Source organism: Oxyura jamaicensis, chromosome 1, assembly GCF_011077185.1.
Source record: "Oxyura jamaicensis isolate SHBP4307 breed ruddy duck chromosome 1, BPBGC_Ojam_1.0, whole genome shotgun sequence".
NCBI classification, from domain to species: Eukaryota; Metazoa; Chordata; class Aves; order Anseriformes; family Anatidae; genus Oxyura; species Oxyura jamaicensis.
This window is the reverse complement of record NC_048893.1, coordinates 44318223-44341375: the sequence shown is the minus strand read 5'-3', so window position 1 is coordinate 44341375 and position 23153 is coordinate 44318223. Positions and strand designations below refer to the sequence as shown.

Sequence of the window (23153 nt, the reverse complement as noted above, 5' to 3'; positions counted from 1 at the left end):
GCATTTGTGTATACATATATATATTGGAATACACCCAGGAACATATAACCCATAAGAAACCTGAATAAACATGTATGTACATACATGCTGTATTATGTGACTTATTTCACCATATGTATCTCAATTTTGATCTTAAACATCAGATATATAAACATGCATTGACTGACTGTTTTGAAATATAATTGAAAATAATGTCAAGTAAATGGGCATAGATTTTAATTTATATATTCTGATCTTTTTCTTTAGTGCATAATTTAACCCTATGACATAATTTCAAAAGGTGGAGTAAATAGTTTTTTGAATAAATTTAGCTAAAGCAGTTTTTTAAAATACTGCTTTGTTACTTACATCATGACTCTTAATTTCTCTTGAGAGGTTCTTATTTTGAAGAGCACTATTGATTTCCTGTCCACCTATTGACTTTATTTCAGCTTTTCTCCTGATTGAGTATTTTTTTTTTTTTTTAGTTATGCATCAGGGTGGAACATAGAATCACAAAATGGTTTGTGTTGAAAGGGAACTTAAAGATCACTTGTTTCCATTCCCCCTGCCAAGAGCAGGGACACCTCCCACCAGACCAGGCTGCCCAAAGCCCCATCCAGCTTGGCCTTGAACACTTCCAGAGATGGGGCATCCACAGGTTCTCTGGGCAGCCTGTGCCAAGTCCTCACCACCTTCTGAGTGAAGAATTTCCTCCTAGTATCTAACCTAAACCTGCCCTGTTTTATTTCAAAGCTATTACTCTTGTCCTGTCACTCCGCTCCCTGACACCAAATCCCTCCCCAGCTTTCCTGTAGGCCCCCTTTAGGTACTGGGAGGCTGCTGAAAGGTCTCACCGGGGCCTTCTCTTCTCCAGGCTGAACAACCCCAACTCCCTCAGCCTGTCTTCAGAGGAGAGGTGCTCCAGCCTCCTGATCATCCCTGTGGCCCTCCTCTTGACATGTTCTAATACATACGTGTCCTTCTTGTGCTGGGAGTCCCAGAGCTGAATGCAGTAAACATCAGTCAGGTATGCTAAGTTAGTTGAGTTTAATCTAGATATAAGTAGATAAAAATACACTTCATGTAAGGAAACTAACAGGAGGTATAACTATTAAAGTTTAGTCATACCAAAGGTGAGAATATCAAAAAGCACTTCACAATTTAATGAGTGTAGTTGATAAATAAACCTGAATTAAGAGAGTAATTGCTGATCCCAATTCATATAGATGAACTGATTCTGGAAGCTGAGATTACATAATTTTGCCACCAAACCAAAAAGCCTTCTATCTTCGGAAAAAAAATATTTCTGCTGAGAGGTTCTGTGCATAGGTACTGTGCTGCAGATGGCACTGTATGTCACCTGGCTGTGTCACCAGCAAGTTGGGTACTGGGTACATCTGTATGTCTGCTGGGTGGGACTACCCTGCCAGCCAGAGCAGTGCTCCTGGAGTTGTGCAGTGGGAGCTGCAGCAAGCTGGGATCCCAGCTGTTTAACTGCAGCAATGGCCAAGGAGGATTAGGCTGAGAAGTGGCTAATAATAGGACGTAAATCATGGAACCAGCTCTTTGAAGGCAGAGGAGTCTACCTCTGGGTCTGTGATGGCTTGCAACACTGACTTATGGTGGCCTATACTATTTTCTAGAACTGAATTTGTGAAAGAACTGATGTTTAAGTGCTCTGTATTGTGTATGTGGTGTAGGTCTGAGAGCTGGAAATTAGTTGCTGCTAAATTACTAATTAAATTAATTGTATAAATCTAACAGGATAGGTGGTTCACAGCAGGTTGGATTCATGAGCATATCAAAGCAAAATATCAATCAATATTTAACGAAGAGTTTGGTGTTCAGGAAAACTTACAATAGCAAAGCTACCTGTAATGGAAAGTACATTTCTAGCCTTTTTAATGGTGATCCTCTCTTATGCATTGCAGAAATCCTCAGAAAATAGTATTAATTTATTTCATGAAATCCAGTAAATGGCCTACATCAGCTGAATATATTAAGGGAAATGCCTTATTTATTATCTTATTATCTTATCTATTTTATCTATTTTTTTATCTAATAATAAAAAAAAGGGAACTCTAAAATCATCATGAATATTTGACTGGAACTGAGTTCATCCAGTTCAAAATTGATGTGGTAGGAGAGGTGGAGTTACAAAATTCATAATATCCTTACATACTAAGAAGTTGCACTAAATACATCCCCAAATTTATTACCAGGAACGATGCACTATTAATGAAATGTGTGTATGTGTAAAGAATAGCAGATTCTAAGAAGTCTATCTTGAGGTTAAAGAGTGATGTTAATTACTGGTGTTAAAAATCAAAACAAAACAAAACAAAAATGTGATAGCCTGAAAGGAAGAAAAATGTTTATATACAGTTCAGAAGCTGTAAAAATACAAACAAAATATTAGGGCTGAAAATGCAGCTTGCTTTCTTTTCCCTATCTGCAGCACAGACTAGAGAGATGTAGGTTATATACCCAATAATCTAACTGCTCATTAAATATATAACTGTATACCAAAATACTTTGTAATTGATGTCTTTTTGGGACTCCATTTAAAATGTCCTGATATAATGCCCAAAATTCCCTAAGAAAATAAGTTCTAGGTTTTGTATGAACATATAGAAATTCACAATGCCAACATCACCATTTCAGACACAGCAATGTTAGCTCCTATTATAAAATCCAATAAAGAAACACGAGAAGTAACAGCAGTGATGGAACTTCATCTTCAAGTTTGGCTGCAGGGAGAGAGAATCCTGCAAGGAACTGACAGAATTGCACTCCTCTGGGCTGTAAGAAATCTATTAATGGGCTTGCACTTGAAGACAGGGTAGGGATCGCCTCTCTCATATCTTCAGCATGAAAATCCAGAGAAAACTTCAGAAGCCCTCTGAAGATGCCTGATTTTGATTTTTCTCCTTATAATTTTCCATTATAAGAGTCCTGACTGTGCTGCTGTCTTGTCCACTGAAGGACCCTTCGAATGGAGCTGTAAGAGAACCCCCATCCCCTTTTCTTGAGGTGTTTTGGCAGGGGATACCTTCCCCAGCAAATGTGATGGAGATGATGACATGGCTGGAAGTAGATGTGGGCCTGCTGGGATGACTGGGCCGGTTGTTAAACCCCATGTCAAGATTTGTGGAGTTTTTTTGTTGATGCAAAACTGTTTCTGTGCTAGATTCGAGACTGTGTGTTTACATGTTATTTGCTGCAGGACCCGTATCTGGTCTGTGACACAAGCAGCTTTTGACATTTCTGAGTAAACTGTTTAAATTATCTGTGGGCAGATATTTAAGATGCATCTGTCTAATTAGAGGGCCTTTGTTTATGTTAAGAAAGAACTTAATGAATCCTTGTGGACAAATCTGAATATAATTACACAGTGTGCTTGCTGGTCTTGCAAACTACTTCCCAGTCTGCTCAGCTCTGGGGCCTCCTGCTGCATTCACATTTTTGTCAGATGACTTCACTTTTGCTAGAGAAACACGCTGAGCCCTCACTGGGAAGCAGACCAGACTCTATCTCTCAAAAGACTACTGTGATTGGAAACATAGTCCTAGGGATAATCCCATGGGAATGAAAACAAAGAAAGAATTACTTAAAAAAAAAAAAAAAAAAAAAAAAAGGTTTTTTATCAACTTTATTCAGAATCTTCTTGGTGCCTGCGTGAGCCCCTGAGACACCTCCTTGCTGGACATCTGTTCTTCTTCTGCCCCAAATGTCACCTTGAGCTGTCCCAGCTCACCCAAATGAGCACAACCTCTTTTCCTCCACCCAAACTGGCCAGACCTGGGTACGGGAGCCTCTTGGCCTGCCTTTGTCCTGAATGCAGTGCTGCCCTAACTATAGCCCCCACTTCAGTAGGAGGCAATGGCAGGGTCCAACCCCTAGTGGTTGGAGTGGGAAGGAGATGACCCCGTTGGTTTTTCTGGGTTCAGTGCCAATGTCAACCTTGGGAGATAACAGCTGCTCTTACCCATTAGGAAAGTATGCCAGTGACCAGGTACAAACATCTCCCAGCTTCCTGATCTGAGAGAGTTGTATGGCTGCTTGAAACCACAAAGGGAGGAAGGAGGTGGGCAAGCCTGGTTATTAGAGCAAGGCTTTGCTTTCTGTTTTTTGCCACCGTTTCTCTTCAGCCAGTAATTACCCAAGGCAAGATAAAGAGCCAGTTGCTGGAAACTAAACTCAAGTTTCCTGACTTGGAGTCTTCTGATCTAACCATAAGCTTGTACTTTTTCAGTAAGTGAAACCAAAGAAATGATGAAAGAGTGGTGAAAAAATAATGCAAACAATTAGTATTTCCCGGGAAAGGGGCTGGGCAGCATGTCCTCAGCAGGTCAGCACAGTGTTTCAGTCTGAATATTTGAGCAAGGTTAAGCATAAACTGCCATTGGTTTTAATTGAACAGCAGAAGGATGGCAAATAAGATACACCACAGTAAGGAAAAAACAAACAAACCATATGCAGCATTTTATTTGAAGGCTTAATTAAATATTGTAACTTCAAGCCAAGTTTTGTTACAGTAAATATTGAAACAATCTCCTCAATCCTGCCTTACAACAGGTACACAAAAATGAATTATGTTGTGTTAAATATCGTTTTTGTTTTATATCTTCCAGGATCTCCTTTTGATTTTTTTCTTAATTATATTCCTCCTGAACTGAAGAATAAATGGGATCTGAAATGAATTTAATAGGACATCCCCAGCTAGCTACTGCAGATGGATTTTCTCTTGTTGAAGGTCCTCATTTATTTGGTAAGTTACCAAATTAAGGATAGTTTGCTCTTTTAGCTTTACTTGGAAACCTAGAAGAAAATGCATTGAAATCATGTCAAAGTCAAGGATGTGCAGTTGAGACATGCCAACCTTCTTGAATCATCAGTTCCTATGGAAAGAAAAATAATGAATCTGTGGTATTATATAATATTTCACACTATATAATCTTTCTTGCTATTGCTCTCATCAATGCTGATAGTAGGTTATTATTGTAACACTTCTAATACCTAATGGACAAAAAAAAGACACTTAATGTATAGGCTGGATGTTAACTTCACATGAGTCATTTAAACAAAGCTAAGCAAATGTGTTTTTAGTTAATTACTAATAAAAGTATACTGCAATAAATTTGCATTGCTATACTATGCATATTTATGACAGTAATTTCACCTAAATTAAAACTGTGGGATTACTATTAAAAACTTACACTATTAATGTCAACACACAAGAAAATGTGTAATGTGGGCTGCAAAATCTCTCCTTTTCCCAGTTCCACTAATTTTTTAAAGGCTAAACATGGGCTTGTTAATGAATGAAGAATTCTTGGTCAATACTTTGTGACAAAGGGGACGCTCTCTTCTGCTCAGAGAAAAAAAAAATGAGAGAGAATAGCACATTTTTTAAGCCTTTGTTTTGGCAGCATAGGAAGACCTTTGTTAAGTGACATGATATATTGAGAGCCTCACACATAATACAGACCCCCACAGAAAGTGCTGTAGGCACTTCAGAAATTTCCACTCCAAATAAGACCAGATTTCTGTCTTTTTGAATGATAGAAGAAAACCGAAAACATTTACATTTCATCTATCTTAAATAAGAATAGCCTCTTGGGTTCTGAGAGACTCTGAAATGTAGAGCTACTCCTGCTGCAGAGCATCTAGAACTTGGGAGTGTTTCTCTGAAGAGGACCACCTCCATGCAACTAACCTAAAGTTATTAAAGATAACCAAAAACATTGTGTTACTGTATGTTATTGCATTTTTTTTCTCTAAATGTGTTTTGTTGTTGTTGTTGTTGTTTTGGTTTTTTGTTTGTTTTTGTCTGTGTGAGGAATACTTTTTAGCAGAGGAAATGTTTTGCCAATAGTTAAAAAAAAAAAAAAAACAAGCAAACAAACAAACAAACAAAAAACAACAACAAAAAAAACCAGCTACATATAAATAGTTGAAACATTGCTACCTGTTAACTCCAATGTCAGGTCATAATACCCAAAGAAGAGGATGATATCCAAATTTAAGGTGCCAAATTTTATATTCAATCATCCCTTTAAAAGTCCTGATGAATTGAGCTAATTCAGGTCTTTAGGTTTTTCCTCTGCTAGTGAATTATTTTGAAAGAGAATCAGGCAGCTTCAAAACACAAGGGAATATGTTAATGTAAAAGACTTTTCCTCCACATTGATGTCTCATTCAGAAATTTTCAGGTGTTCAGAAGAGGGATTGTCTTCCTCATTATAGATATTCAGAGTTTACCACAACGGAGATTAAATTCAAACTGACATTTCTGTAACAGAAGGAAATAACATATTAAGGGATTGAATCAGAGGTTCTGTTAGGAAGGAGACTTAGCCTTCTTGTTACTTAAGCTGACTTCCAACTGGTTTTTATGGTCACTTGGTCCTGTTTTGTGGGTTGTCACTCAACTAAGTCTCAAAACTGAATTCTTTATAAATTTGGTGTCTTTTGCTTTTAGAGATGGAAGAGAAAAAAAGAAAAAAGAAAGAATATGTAGCTGAGTCCATAGAACAAGTTACCCATTGTGGAGTGATTTATGATTCCATCTTATCAAGATTCTTGTAGGAATTGGCATTGTCTATCAATTTTATATTTGCAAACTACTTGCATTTTTTTGACATTGACATTCAGTTTTGTCAGGTAGTGACTTGTACACCCAAGGAAACAGGAAATAATTTTTCTCTTAAATGACCCTTAGATTATACATTTCTCACAGAAATTCTCACACATTACTGCTCTGATGTAATAAAATTAGAAATTGCTGACTTAGAAACATCAGCCTTTATTAAAAAAGTGTCCTTTTCAAAGATATATTTTCACTTTCTAAGAAAAAAAAAATCCCAGATGAAAGAAAATGCAGAGGAGTGTGGGCCTCCATGGGACCTGTCCTGTTAAGGTGCTTCTCTTCCTCAGTCAAATCCTATTCTTATTTCACATGCCCCTTTGAATTAAATAGGGCCAGCTTTGTCAAGACTGGTCCAATTTGCTAACCTGCATTTTTGAACCCCTGTAACTTAGGACCATAATCCTGGTCTCATTTAAAACCTTTAGGAGCTTTGTAGCTCACTTTAGAGCCATTAGTCTGTTCTGTGAATGCTTCCACAATGATACACATGGACTGAATTGAGCTCCTCTGCTTTGCTCCAAATTGGCTGGAGGTAAGCTCTGCCCCAGATGATGCTGAAGGACATTAGAAGAGCACTGTGCTGACACTAACAAGCCTAGCTGCAAGGTTTAAAAATTCAGCTGGGGTGGCACTGTCCTAGAAAGACTGTTGCAAAATGATATTTGATTACAGCTACCAATTACCTTAGAAAGTTTTCTATTTTAGGGCCAATACATATGTTAGATACCCATATATCCAGTATCTCATCTCTTTCGGTGGTTATCACTTGTCATTTTTTAAAAGGGACTGAGATAACTTGCAGACACCAAAAATACCTCCTTCATATTTTAAATGTGGTGTGTAAACATATATTTGTATGGCATTTGAAATATATACAACATTACACAACATACACGTAATAGCCCCATTCCATTTTCTGTTAAAGCACCTTATATAGGAGTTATTAATATGCAAGGTATCAGTTGTAAAACTTCAGCTATGACAGAATGATTTTTTGAAAAGAAACTCAAGAAATAAGTCAATATTATTATATGTTTAATTTGAATAGAGATATGTTTGAAGTATTTTTGGTGGTCTGACAATATTTTCTTATGATGTAATGTCAAAACAATATGACAAGAAATGCTATCCTCATTGTACATGTCCCTATCTGAGAAAAGTATTTTGCAGTGAAAAAGCACTCTTAAAATCTGTATTGATGTGGACAAACAAAGAAACAAACAAAAGAAATGTAACAAAGGGGAAAAGAAAGCAACACATCTAAACTTGTCTTAAATATTTGACAATGTAAGAACAACAATTGCCACTGCAAATTGTAAGAAAAGAACTGTACCTAAGATGAACTAAAGAGACTCACTCCTTTCAGATAACTTTATATTTGTTCTGGTTATGCCTTTTAAAAAAATAAATATATATTTTTTTCAATAGTAGCAGGAACAAGTGTCCAAACTGATTAAACACCTTCCAAATCATAAGATCTGTTAAATAACTATTTGTCTTCAACACCACCTGGCAGGTGATGAAACATCTGTCTTCATCCTTGCACAGAAGATAATTAGGCTTGTAACAAACCCCCAAATCAAAAAGAAACAAAGCAAGACAAATTAAAATAGAAAATCATGTATATATAATAATTATTGTGAAGAGAGACAAAGTAAACAGTGTGGGATCTGAGGAAAAAAAAAAATCAAGAAAAAGAATGTAAATGAACAGGACTCTGAGAATGAAGGTTGCACCATAGAGAAAGACAAAACCAAAATGCATGTGTGATGCTTCCTTTTGTGAATATGTGTGAGCTCTATGAATCTTAGCCTGGAAAGCAAGATGTTTTGTGAAATTACACAGTAATTTTGCACTCTGGGGCTTAATTCTCTGGCTATTTACTTCCAGGTGTGGTCCTCAGATGTACTTCTGACCACAAATCTGATGTTGGGTCTCAGGAGCATATTCACAGTTCTAAATAAAAGAGGCTGAAGGGGCCTGAAGGGGCACAGCACCTCTGACTGTCCATCCTGACACTATACAGTTCTTAGATTTCTCTAGGGCTCTGTTTTGGATTGCTGTAGTAGGTGTCTTTAAGACATGGGCTAACTCCAGGAACTGTACCGAAAAAGGCAGCTTTTAGACAAGACTGCAGAAGATTTGCATACCTTTACTCTACGCTGTCCTCTAACACTGTCTCAGTGGGTTCAGGTCTTAGCTGCCATCAAACCAAGGCATGCAACACACTCTCATTGCTTCATGCCACTGTGATGGCATCCAACAGAACCCTCACATTATTACTTTGATTATTACTGTGATGCTTTGAGCTGAAATTACACATATTAAACAAGAGTATCTGAGCCACAGGGAGGCTATGTGGGCCCAGAAGAGTAAGGTCAGCAGCAATGCCTTCAAAGTGCAGGTGCATCCTGTCCACTCTAAAGAGAGATACCTTTACCCCTAAGTGACATAAAGGAGAACTGATCCTTGGCACATGGCCTTGAGTCAAGGAGGTCTCCCTGGCACTCTTCTATGTCATCTTATAGATGTGTCCAGTAAGTCCTAAGCACGCTTTCCTGTTTTGTAGAATACAAGTATTTGTTTGCTTAAAAGGCACACAAAGTTAATCCAGTCAGCTAAAACATGCTTTTTGTGACATGGAAGTGGTTAATCTATTGCACAGAACTGCCTGACGTTGTTATACCTTTACTGAGAAATGTTTTAATAAACTCTAATAGTTACAAAAAAGCATCTCAGCTATGTGGAGGCACCCCCTTGAATGGAAACCAAATTTTATGCAGGTAAATTCACAGTGGGAGCAGGTGTTGCTATTGTTTCAGGCATTTACAAACAAGTTTCTCTGTAATGAAGTTAATCAGTAAACTATGTAACCTCTGGCCTGTGTCACTCCTTTGCTAGTCTTAAGGAAAGTTCTCACTGTAAAGAAGTCAGCAAGATATAGACAAAGCAGAACAAAGAAGTTTTGTTTCTAAATAGTCTTTAGGGAAAAGGAGAGAAAAAGAGAGAAAGGACTGGGTACCTTAAAGACAGCATTTTTCTTCAAGAAATGGTCTGACTGAAGACTGCCTAAGGTAGGATAATTCTGTGATCTCATTTAGGTGTGTGTGTTATCTGATCTTATGTTCTTCATTGAAACTATAGGTTGTTATAAAGTTGTGTTGCTAAAATCCAAGTGGTCTTTCAAGATCTAAAAATTATTTGTTTGGAATTAAATCAGGATTTCATTAATGGTTGTGCTATGGTTTCCAAATAACTTAATCATGAATCTTGTGCCTATTTCCTTAAGTTCCTTCATGAATATCCCACAGAGTGCCAGAGGCTCATATTTCAAACCTGCTCAGATTTTTTTTTCCTTTATTAGCTTTATTTTAATGGAACAATAACTTTTACATTAAAATGTGATATCATTGTACTTTCTGTAATATTCTGAATAAAACTGTATTATTCTTGAATCTGCACATAGCCTCAGTATAATTGAAAACACTTTCCTTAAGTTCTACATGGAAAAATTATTTTCATTTCTACAAGCACTTAAGCCTATATCAAATATTTTTAAGGTAAAACAATCTGTGCAAAATTTAAAGAAACAAAAGCAAAAGTCTGATGTGTTTCAGTTGCAAATGGAAAGTAGATGAAAAGTAGAAAAATATTTGTAAAGTTGTGACCACTTCCATGTAAGTGTTTCACTTTGATATTGGTGAATGTTTCAGACTTCTGTAAAATGTTTTAATTGAAAAACATTCTTTTGTAAAATATAACTTAAAAGATCAACTATAAGTAATATATATTTGTGTATATTTAAATAGTCTTTAAAATTTTAGGAAGTAGGCTTCCAAAAGGAAAAACAGATAAATGTTTCAAAATAGCTAAGACTATGCAAATATAAAATAATACCATATTCCAGTGAGTTCATTTCTGACTTCACTTTCACTCCTTTTTACTACAGCACCTCCAGCGATTTCAGTGGGCTGTCTCATGCTTTACTGCCACTGCATGAGACCAGCCCATCTCAGACTACTTCTGATGTCTTGATAAAAGCTAATGTGCATTGTGCTTACCAAGATAAGATTAATAATCTTTTGTGATAAGAAACTGTTCTAGACTTACATATACTTTGCAAAGCATAATACTAAAATTTGGTGTGATTTTAAAATGTCATGCAAGACAGTGTAGTGCGCTGTATGCTTCTGAAAGCAGAATCCCTCCAGCCTTTGTTAGAAGCAATGTGCACACAGCTGGCTGGGGAACACTACTTAGACCACGTTTTGGATTGGGTCATAGAAATTCTTTGCTCCGGTAATTTCAAAGCAGTTAGTTACTATTTCAACCTCACCATTTGTTTCATTTTTTTAAAAAATATCTCAGAATAAAAGGACATTTCAACCAAAAAAATGAGACAGTTTCATATTTATAGTGTCTTTATGGAACACCTCTACATTTCAAAATATTTTTAGGAAAGATTTAAATCACTGATGCTTTGAAGCAGACCATTTCTTGTAATGTTTAATTCTAGCCTTATTGATAATTTTGTGGGAAAATCATCATTTGACAATTGTTGTTGATCTGCTCTGGGTAAAAGGCATCTCGCTTAACCAAGTCAGCTAATTTCTAAGGATGAAATAAAAATGTCCACAAAGCTCTTCAAAGAAGACTAATCAGGTCAACTTAAAACAAAATAAAACAAACAAAAACAGCCTTAAGCTGTAGTCGGAAAACCTATATAGTTACAACATAAATATCCTTAAAAGTCACTCTAGTCTCCATGAAAGTACAATCTATACACTTTCCAAAGTTTTAGCTGTAACTTGTTTTACATAAAACAAGATTGTGTTCTCTCAGTCTCTCTCTCTACCTTGCCTCTCCCTTTTCCCTTCCTTTGTTCTGAGCATGGAGAGAATTCAGCTGATTTTTTTTCTCTCTGTCTCTCTTTCTTTTGTATTTTACTTTACAGATTGACTCAGATGATTTTTATCGTTCCCCAGAAGCTGAATAAAATTAATGATTATGGAGATTTTTGTAAACATCTGCAATGCAATTGGTCTGCACTAGTTTAAATGAATGCCTAATATTGTCTCAGTATATGCTGCAGTTCTTTAACTATCCTGACTTTTTAATAAGTCCTGAGATAAGTTTCTGCTGTGGAAGGAATGTTGCCTTCTCTTGTTCTTTCAAAGGACCAAGTAGTTCAAGAGACTGATACAGAGCTTTTGTGAATTTTCCAGGGGATGGCACAGAAATAAAATCAACAGTTTCTTTGTTTTCATTTTGGAATATTCCCACTTTCCGTTAAGAAACTCAATCAACTAAGTAATTACAAACTAGCAAATGACAGCTTAGGTTTCCATGGTGAACAGATTCCTTTCCAAAGAGACTGGATGATTTGTGTAATGATTGAACATCTTGCAATTAAAATAACACTGTTTTTTGTACCTAAAGTACTTTGAACGGTCTCAAAGAACAGCAGTACCAGCAAACTGGAAATAAAATTAAAGAAAGACCACATTTTAAAATCAAAGACCACCATTAAAGCTATAGTTTGCAAGACCTTTCTTTGCATTAGAATTTCATACTGAACAGCAAAGGTCAGCATCAAATCATCGCTGCCTTCATCCTTCCCATGTTTTGTCACTGCTGCAGCTGACGGTTATCAGTGACATTTTAGTTTTGATGCACAAAGCTCTGACTGCACCTCCAGACTCTTCTATGGAGTCCTCCAAATGCCTGTGTTTTTTCTGAGGTCTCCATATTACTTATATAAAGGACATAAACTTTGGCTTGGGGAGTGCCTTCTGCTATACTTTAGTGTAGTAACTGGGGCCTTGGCATCTTCTGGAGCAACTAAAGGCAACCATAACTAAACTAATTGTTAATAATAAATGGCACCATTACTTTTATTTAGGTTTCTGTCCCATTTGTCCAGACTTGCATCTTGCTGCTTATGCTTGAACGAGAACCTCCACATTTGCTATTGGCAAAAATGTGCTGTGGACAATACAGTGCTCAGGAAGTGCAGCACAGTCAAGTAGGAAGGAGAGAAAGCTGCAGAGCAAGAGCACAGGACCTTGAAAGTGAAAAAGTATTTGAAAAGCAAAGGTTAGTTTCTGTCAGTAACTGAAGTGAGACAAAGGAGAGGGAAGAATTTCCTCCTATAGATTTTTATTCTTGGCTGACATGTTCCTCAACTGTCAGCATTTCTTCATTGTTTCTGATTCCTCAGAAGTGAAGGAGCCTTTCCAGGAAACCAATTTTATGTCAGCAAAAACATTTTTGAGTGCTTTAGAAGCACTGCTAAGTAATGGTCACCAACAAACATTTATCTATGATTTCCTTATAAATTCTGCTGTTGAGAGTGGGACTTGGCATCTTCCTGGAAATATGCATTATTTTTCTCAGACTGTCTTCTTGGAACAAATAAAGGAACTGTCAGAAAATATGAAGTAGTTTGCAAATAACTTTTTAATTAGTTTTCCAGCTGGTTGATATGGGCTTGCTTTTAATTATATCATCCAGCATCTGTTAGATGTCATTCTAATTGTGTTATTGAAAAAATGAGATATAAGTTGTTTGTATTTTGAATATGACAGACAGAATGTGATGGACAGAGTTAAGGTAGCCTCCAGATACTTCTTTGATGCTGACTTTACAAGCTACTTTTACAGAAAAGGATGCAATTCCTCGTCATAGCTCATTCACCATTGTCAAGTTTGTTGCTGGCTCAGAGGTGAATAGTGCCGGCTTATGGAGGTGTTTCACATGAGAAGTGCACCAATGCTCTAAGTCTCACAGGCTTGTAGGGGCTGGGGACCTGGCTGCAGAAGATGGCTGACAGGGAGGTCCCATTTCACCACGTATGTTAGGAATATCTTCCCCACTCCTTCACGGAGCCCCCACTGACCCCTTTCAGGGCTCTTCTTGAAGGTTTATTTCATCTGCTTAGTTTTACAATTAAGCCTCAGCCTTGCCTTCTTTCCCCAGTCCAGTTTTCCCCTGTCAACCGTGTATTCATTTGAAATTGTATAGAAATTAACACAATGCTTCTGTCTTGATCTAACTTTCATAAATACTATAGATTTATTTATTTATTTATTTTACTTTTGTTTGGATTTCTTTTATACTGCTGTAAGACCTAATTCAGGTTGCTAGCTTCTCTGTGGTGTGGATTGTTCTTTATTGCAAACAAACCATTACTACTTGCTGCACGGTTCCTTCAATGTTTTTGTGTGTAAGTGGCAGTGCAGGACATTCCAACAATAATGAAGGAGTGGCTGAGAATGGGTGGTTACTCTGAAAACATCCTGCAGTGAATGTGTATAGGACTAGGATCACATCAAATCTAAGCTCAGAATGCATGGTCTTCATGGTTATGCCTTGTTGTTTTTGAGATGGATGTCTTAGGAAATGGAAACTTCTCTGACAATTGTGGTTTCATAGTTGTAATTTATTATTATTATTATTATTGGCATTATTATTTTCCAGGTGTCCTTTCAGAGCCAATGAGTTCTCCAGTGCAAGAAGCAGATGTTTCACCTTACACACAGTACAACAGTGTGCCATTTCCCCAAGTTCAGCCTCAGATTTCATCGCCACCTTATTACTCCAACCTGGGCTTCTACCCTCCACAGCATGAGGAATGGTATTCCTCTGGGATGTACGAGCTCCGAAGAATTCCCTCAGAGACCTTTTACACAAGGGAGGGCGAGATAATGGATATCCCTCCAGCCAAAAAGCCTAGACTAGGTCACTCCACAGGAAGAGTGAAAGGAGAAGAGCTCTGCGTGGTCTGTGGTGACAAAGCCTCTGGGTACCACTACAATGCTCTTACCTGTGAAGGATGTAAAGGTAGGATGAAATCAATTATAGAATACTATCCAGGTATTAAGCACAGTGGTATCAGATTTTCTTATTTTCTTATTTTCTTGATATTTTATACAAGTCATTAAATATTGTAGAGATTTCTATTTGGATATGTTGTGCATTATTCTGTATTTTCCCCATGACAAACTGTCAGCATCCTCCACCGCTGTCCTGTGAATACAGAGAACAGCTGGCCAACCTATGGCTCTCAAGTCATCATTAGTTCTCTGTAAGCTTAAGAGTGACTTCCATGCAGAGGGCTCTGATGTCTTGGTGGCTGTTGATCCTGCTCTGTGCCTGTGGAAGGAGCCAAACCCATGGAGGCCCCTCAGGATCTATTTCAGTGCTAGATTGCCCTGAAAATCAACTGCGATCCCAACCCAAGTGCCTTCTGTAGTGTGTATTGAAGTGAAAGCTGTCAGCCCCCATCTGCAAAATGTTCCCAGAGAACCTCTTTCACTCAGCTCCCAGCACATATGGAGTGCATCCTCAGGTTTGTGAAAAGAAAGGGCCTTTCTAATTCTAGACTTATTTCTAGGGACAGCCACTATTCCTAGGGAGGGAACTTTTTCAGGTTGTATTCATAGCATAAAAATCTTCCTTCCTAGGAGAACGGTATTGACAAATTCGTGTCAGGATAAAACAGGATACAGAAAACGTTTGGCATTTTTGGAAACTTTATTGCCAGATATTTTATCAGAAGCGAACAAAAAAGATATGCTGATGGAATAACTATTATACCTAATGATGGGGCTGATGTACTATAATAGGAAGAAAAATAATGCCCCAGTTTTTCATTCTATTTTGTGAATAAGTATTTCAGTATGGTTTCCGTTCTACAGATAAGGGCTAAAAGCTCAGACATTGCAGAAGCACTGAAATACAAGGCTGCTAATCTTAATGTGGAGCTCATTTTCATGGACGGTGGACTTTGAACTAATTTTGGGTTTTGCTTTACCTATTGTGGATTTACTTCTGAGTACAAAACAGACCAAAATGGTCAAACACTCTAAACATAAGTACAATCAAGGGTCAATAATACCAGTAAATATGAGATTTCTTTCTTTCTGCTGCCTGTGTGAATTGTCTCAAAGTAAAATATATGAATTAATTCATACTAATTCTGTCATTATAAACCCAATTAAACTCAGTTTTAATGTAAAGGTTCCAATTCATGATACATTAATTCTGTTAGTAAGCTACACTTACTGTTTATTAACTTGATTATGAAATTACTTAATTTTTTCAAACACTAACAGTTACAAAATGTGGACTGTTTAAAAAATGTCTTTAGGAGCGAGGTTAAAATCACTGGGTAAATATATAGACTAAAAGCTATGGCAGAAGGAAACATGTGTCCACGTCTCTACTGATTCAGTTTGAATCACTCTACATAACCATAATTTTACTGCTTTATTGGGATAATTTATTTTATGTTTTCACTCCATTTCAGGACTGCAACATCAATTAGAAGGAATAGTACCCTTGATCAAACATAGTAAAAGTTGAATTATTTAAAGATAATGCATTCAGTTTCAACAATAAACTTCAGAGGTGGTTAAAGTAACAGCTGATTCAGTAAAAAGATGTGCTGAGGACAGTGATTCTGTTTGACGAGGTGAAGATGATACTGTCTTTTCTAGACCTCTGATCATTCTTGTGTGTCTGTGGAATTTTTCACATTGCTATATCTTACCTCAAGACACAGTGTACAAATGGGGCTCAGTAAGCCATTTGGCATCCAAGTATGAGATTAACTCCTTTTCAGCAACAAGACTATTTATTCATGTTCTATGTGATTCAGAATAATACACAGATCCCTTTCTGCAGGACTGGTGCCTACCCTGCAGTATCCCTGCTCCACTGATGCTGTGGATGCTGTAATTCAAAGGGGGAGACTTAGCATGCATGGAATTCAATCCTCTGTGATGAATATATATTTTTTTGTTTTTCTTCTTTCTTTCTTGGATAATGCATTCAGCATCACCCTCCATTCTTCATTCTTCCTTCTTGGGCAGAGAAATATTAAGATCTTATTTATCTTCCCTCATGAGAACAGCAATCTAACGACATTGACAAAAATATACACCCATATGTATATATATATAAATACATTATCACCCATTAACAAATAAATATGAACTATTTCATTAATATTTTACAAATTAAACAGAACATTTGCTCTCAGAGGATAGTTGCCTGTGGTACTAATTAAAAAGAAAAAAAAAAAAAAAAGAAAAAAAATAAGAAAAGAGAAAGAAAAATAAGAGGTTATCCCAAGGTTCTTCTCACCTCTAATACATCACTTTAGTAAATGCTGCCTTGATCTACAATAATAGCATCACAGTTGTTGTCCATAAAGGACCATTCATGGGCAATATTACAGTATAAGGATTATCATATTAAGCTTTAAAGCCTGCTGCTGTAGAGGTCATTTCTGAGACAGTGTTTGCAGATAGACATCAAAGACTTTCTTTGTATAGCCTTAGTCTGTATAGTGGCACTGGGTTTTAAGGGCCATTTTGAGATGCTACAGAACAAGTGTGATATAGCATTGCACTTATCCAATAGAGACACTGAATATGTTCTGCCAAGAGAAGAGCTGGTTGTGAATTCCCTCTACAGAGAGCAGAGGTAAGAGTTTTGGCAGTCTTCAAACCATTGCTGACAATGCTTGATGTCTCTTATGAGCATACTTTCTGTGAAGAGTGGTGCTACATAATCTTCTCTTCGTGTTGGCACCCACCACGTGAGGATAGGTGGAAGGAATGCTGTTGTACACCCTGATAGTCTGATAGAGTGGAGCAGGTGCTTTGTTAGCAACAGTGAACTTCAAAAACTTTTAAATTGAGATCCCCAAAACAGTTAGACACCAGTATGGCAAACTGAGATATTTACAAATCTTTCATCTACATTTTAAACAGCTGTCTTCCTTCAATGTTCATAATTTCCATGAGAAAATCAGCATCAGTAATGTTGGAGCAACTCTAGGCATAATTAATCATATTCATGACTAGCTAAGAGAACAAAGCAAAATCAACATTTCCAGCCAAATGTTTTTTGTAATTTGGTAAGATCAGATAAAAGTTATGCGGTGCCAGAAAAACCTTCACCTTTTGGAGCTGCCCCTTCATTATCCTAACAGATGCCATTTCTCATTCATCTACAATTTTATTTTTTTTAAACTTCCCCTGGTATAGATGGTCACACATAACATATTTGAAGCAATTTAAGTTAATTTGTAATTTTTAGTAAAGAACATTTTTTTTTTACATTTTTTTACTCATACCTAAAAGCTAATTTAAAAATTATGAAGTCTGTTCAAGAAGACCATGATTCAAGAGTCACTTCATGATAAAACTGAAGTGAGAGTAGGGTTAAAACTAATTTATTTTTTTTGTGTGTGTATGTATGAAAATATATATATATACTTCATTTCTCATTTAACTTTTCCAAAAACCTCTTTTTAAAGAGCAAATATTTGACCACTTGAATCCTATTGGCTCCTATCATGTTACATCCTTATTTTTGCATTCTTTCACATTCTTTTGTGTTTTTTAAACATTCATTTACTAAATCTCTTTTTCTTTGTTCCCCCATGAAAAAGCAAACACAAACCTTGTGGAGAGGGTGAGTGATAAATTGGACTAAGAATGTCAAAAATATTTGAGTAGGGCTTTTTAATATTTACTACTGATTAATATTTGTCACAAATTACAGGATTTAATTTAACAAATAATTGCCTTTAACTGACACTGAGAACTTACAGCTTAAATCCAGGCCTTTATCTCCCTTCCCTGAGCAGTAAATGGTAATGTATTAAACACCACGTGAATGATGGATAAAAATAATGCCTAGGGCTACAGAAGGTTCTAAGCAATCTGCATTTCAAAGGAGACTGGTGCCAGTCAAGTATATTTATCTGAAAAGACACCAATAAAACAGTATGAAAGAGATTTCAAGCGGGAAATAAAGCAGATTCAGAGAAATGCCAGATATTTTTTTTTGTGACCAAATAGTGGAATTGTTTTAGTGGTAGCCACACACTGGTGCTTGAAGGAGATAATACAACTATAATAACTTGGGCCAAAGTTGGGAAATTGTCATCTGACAATGGCAAAATCATCATGTCTTCTACCACGTTATCTCACCCAGATTCAACAGGATGTTTTCCCAGGCCAACACATTCTGAAAACAAGCAGACAAGTCCTTCAATGGACAAAAATTTAGATTCACATCTGAGTGTGGGAGACTGTATGTTATCTGGTGCCTCTCCTGCTGCATGAAAGTGCCAGGTTGGAAAACAACTGTGTTTTTATTGTACCAGCCAGTGGCGAGGAGAAAGCAAAAGTTTTGTGAATAGTTTTGGTTAATGTAAATTTACAAAGATCTCTACTTTGAATTGCACTATAAATAAGTTATGTGCCAACAAAAGCTCCCAGGAGTCTATCTCAAAAGCATGCCCTCGGATGAGAAGGAGAACTGAGCTTCCTGCCTGTGCTATAGAGAGTTTATTACATCTGCAGCTGATGCTAGTCTCTGCCATGAAGGATAACATAAAAGATAGTGATGGCACAGCAAGTACCACTAAAAATCAGGTAACGTTCATTCAAGTCATGATTGGCAGCAATGACTCTGTTTTGTGATGACATTTATTGTATTAAATTTCGTATCTGGAGCATTGCATGTTTTGCCCATGGTTCTTCTCTCCGAGATGTGCTAGGCAGCAGCCAAATAGTAGATTTCTACAGACTGAGTCAAGGTCCTGTAGACTTCTGGGATCAATTGTGGTTTGCAGTTACCACTGTGCAACTTTGCTGTGAATCCAGTAATGATACCAGTTCAGCTACTTGTGTAGTTGAAATTATGTGACTGCTTAGCTCATCAGGTGGACAATATTCAATGAAAGAGGCTGGAGTATCTACACAGAGTAGGAGGCCACATGTACACTAAACCTGGGGGTAGGCAAGCAGACCAGAACTTAGGATTTCCTGCTTCCAGGGGCTGAGGGAAGTGTACCTAGTTACACAGCTCTCTTCCTGTGTGTTCTGCATCTCAAGAGACTTACCAGGCTCATATTTTTTTCACCAACTATTTGTATGGCATCACCCCTACAGCTCTAGTACTGTAGGCATATTTCAGATATAGGTCTGAATTTTCCCAAGGCCGACAGTTCCAGGGCCTTATTCCTAATGTATGTACATGCAATCTTCAACACCCAACCCCCCCCCCCCCAATTAAATTATACAACTTTGATACTATTCTCAAAGCAAACAGCAAGAATGTAGTCACCTAGGCACAGAAACTAGCAGTGCAGCAGAACTTTTGTCGTTCAGAAAACCCAGATGGAGGTGCTCATCAATTTGATTACTCTGCCGTTTTGAGTGTTTTCTTTTATCTATGTCACTGTTGTGTTGTGCAGGGTTCTTCAGAAGAAGCATCACAAAAAATGCAGTATACAAGTGTAAAAATGGAGGCAACTGCGAGATGGACATGTATATGAGGAGAAAATGCCAGGAGTGCCGTCTAAGGAAATGCAAGCAAATGGGCATGTTGGCTGAATGTATGTATACAGGTATTTGCATCATATAGTCAGAGCGTGCAGAGAACACATCAAATTCTTTATTTGTTTAATCAATATGGTCTTAATAATAAACCTATAAATGATACAGTCTAGAGGGTAGCAGGTGCATTAAAGATGATGCTGAAACTATGCATCAAATCCTATTGGAATAGGCAAACACATTTGCTTCACTACTCTTTCTGGGCCTCTCCCTGTCAAGTTCTTGCTAGTCCAAATGCTGGTATTCAAACAACGTTGTTTTTCAGAAAATAGGAAGACTGCCATTAACAGGAAATTTCTGAGGGATTGCCAAGTGTATGTTCCCAGACCTCACCCAGCAATCACGCAAAGCCTTCTGAGGACTAGCCCTATTTTATAGTCTCATTAGCTTTTTGTGTGGTGCTATGGATTTTCCTGCCTTGAATATAGACACATAGGTAGGACTGGGTCCAGAAATGAGGCTGATGGACTTTAATAATGTTTCATATTAAAGTGAATACTCTATTCAGGCTGACAGCTTATAAACTTCACTGAGCAACTCAGAATAACAGGAATATTGGAGTGCAACTTTAAACATGTTTAAAGCATTTGGAGTAAAATGTTTTTGCAGGCTGGCTCCTGAAAATGGTCTGTAAACATCTGCTCTTCTGCCTTTCATGAACAGATTTATTTTTCTTGATGGCTCCAATCATTTTAGCATGCACATATGTGTGACACCAATTTGGGTTCATACAGGAAATTAATCTACTTGGAATTTTTAATATATTTCTATCCCTCAATCTGATCAGAAGATGCTATATTAACTGTTGGTTTTGTGAGAAACAATAAGCTCCATCAATATTTGGAACACACTGCCAGCATAATGTAATTAATCTTTCATTCTGCAAATTGAACAGGCTACAAAGATCCCGAGATATGACATATTCTCATGCAGTATGTAAATATATGAACAGACACCACCACTGAGATGACAGCACTCAGTGGGTCCCTGAGTGTCAGAGGAGAATGAGTCCCCCGTGGTGCTCATCCCAATCCACTGTTCCAATATTTGGAGGGTTCAAAATAGCCTGAGTGACTTAGTATGACAAAAAGTAAGTGATCACTGAAAAAAATAGGTCAGCGTAAATAATACTGACTAGGCAGACATGAAACTTTTAAACTGGCTGATCATTTTCACAAATTGGCACACGTGAAACAAAAGCCAATGAGTGCCACTGCTATTTGACTCTCTCTCTGCAATGGAAACTCTGGGTATCTTTTGTCGCTCATGACTTAAACATAAGCGTGCTCTAATGTACTGCAATGAGGATGTTCTGCAAGGTACTATTTAATGGCTTTTAAGTAGGAGTGTGTTGTATAATTGCTTTTAGTTCAAGGCAATCCAGGACAGTAAAACACAAAGCTTCTAGGAGTATAGAGCATTTATTTGAAAAAAAAAAAAAAAAAAAAAAAAGTGACTAGGAAATAAAAGGCTACCTTGAACTTTGTTTCACTTACTCATTTTGTAGGATTGTAATTACAAGCACTGTGGATTCTTTTTTCCTCTGAACAAGGAGGTAAAGTCTTATAAACGTTTATGGTATGTCTACTCAATAATCCTACTCCTGCCCTTTATACACAAAAGATCAAAATTGCTAACCATCAGGTTAGGTTGTTTGCTGTGGTTTTGTTATAAACTATAACTTTCTTGTGTGAAATGTCTACTTAGGGAAGACACAGGTTATGCCACTCTTCCTGGAACCTGATAGCCAGTTAATACTAATGGAAATCCTACTAGCTTTTAGGTAAAAAGTAAAGCCTGTTTCTCACATGAGTTTTCCAGTTAACCTAAATGAAGTCAGAATAAGATGTCAATGTACAACTCAACTCTGTAGCAGGAAGCATAAGAAAGTCTAGTCTTACTGCTTAAGGCAAAAGTAAACATTTTCCCTAGGAAGGATAGTATCCTAAGTTGGTGGAAAATGGTACAAACCCATTAACACTGCCAAGGTATCCATCAAATTATATTTAGAAAACAAAATCTATGATGTTGGGCAGCAGCACAAATTACATGGCACAATACCAATTATTATCTCCACCATTCCTATTCCCCCCTTTCAAGGTATTATTTGAAGGTCTTATTTGAATCATGTAAATTTCCTCTTTTCTCAGGAGTTCAGGTAGGTTATTTTATATAGGGCTTAAACAGGAAATTAAAAACTATCACAACGAAATTCACTGTTTTCATGGTATCTTCCTCTACCATCATATACTCACTGAATGAGCCTCTTTTCCTGCTCTGCATTTTCAGAGGTGAAGAATGGGAAGGATACTTTAAAGCAGCTCTTTTTTTTTAAAAGAAAAATAAAAAAGAGCCCTGCGCTGATAGGTTTATTTTTAGATGAATATTTAGCTGTTTACTTTTTCATTTGTGCTTTCTGGCTGTCTTCCACAGGTTGTTTAGGGTACGTATTGTCCCTTTCTTTTGTTAGCACAAGCAAATTGCTAGTTTTTTGTTGTTGTTGTTGTTGTTGTTGTTTTTTTACATACACATAAGGGTTCTCCTTGGTTCAAGGGACTGAAATGCGAAATGTAGCCTAGAACAAAAAAATACAGCAATGCAAATGTCTTTTCAGTAGGGCAAATTAAACTTTAGAGTCAAACCATGGCTTTATTCAGTCCTCTAAGACAAAGGGATGCAAAATATCAAGGCATTTTAAACATTAAATATTAACATTTTAAATTAATACATTTTTTCAGGTACATTTGCCAGTCTGAGTTACTTATGAGCCAAAATTTTCAGCTGTTGCTATATGTATGCTATCCATATAATGACACTCCAATGGCTAAAGCCTGTGAGTCTTCTTCTAAGAGGACTTTGCAAAGAATCTGCACTATAGCCATAGTAATGCTTAAAGATTATTGAAAATATCCACTGCCCTTTGTGTAAGAACAGCAGCACCTCAACTACTCTTTTGGATCGGATCACAAGCACAGTTTTAACGACTGTCTTCTAGTTGTCCCTGTTTACTGTGCATTGGTTCTGGTCTTGGAGCACAAAAAATGACTTCATTTTGGATGAAGCAAAGCCAAAAACATACTCCATCACACTCCCATCAC

General features: G+C 37.0%; 1 protein-coding gene across 3 annotated transcripts in view; it reads left to right on the top strand.

Moving 5' to 3' along the window:
• The window catches only part of NR1H4 (nuclear receptor subfamily 1 group H member 4), a 44635-nt gene that overhangs the window by 6659 nt on the left and 14823 nt on the right, over nucleotides 1–23153 (top strand). For 2 of the 3 annotated variants that reach the window (XM_035347351.1, XM_035347343.1), the window contains exons 2-4: nucleotides 4617–4753; nucleotides 14114–14476; nucleotides 19914–20066. In XM_035347351.1, coding sequence (XP_035203242.1) covers nucleotides 4669–4753; nucleotides 14114–14476; nucleotides 19914–20066 — 601 coding nt within the window. In that variant the 5' untranslated portion in view covers nucleotides 4617–4668. The remainder of the gene's footprint in view (nucleotides 1–4616; nucleotides 4754–14113; nucleotides 14477–19913; nucleotides 20067–23153) is intronic. The other variant, XM_035347359.1, reaches the window with a different exon arrangement.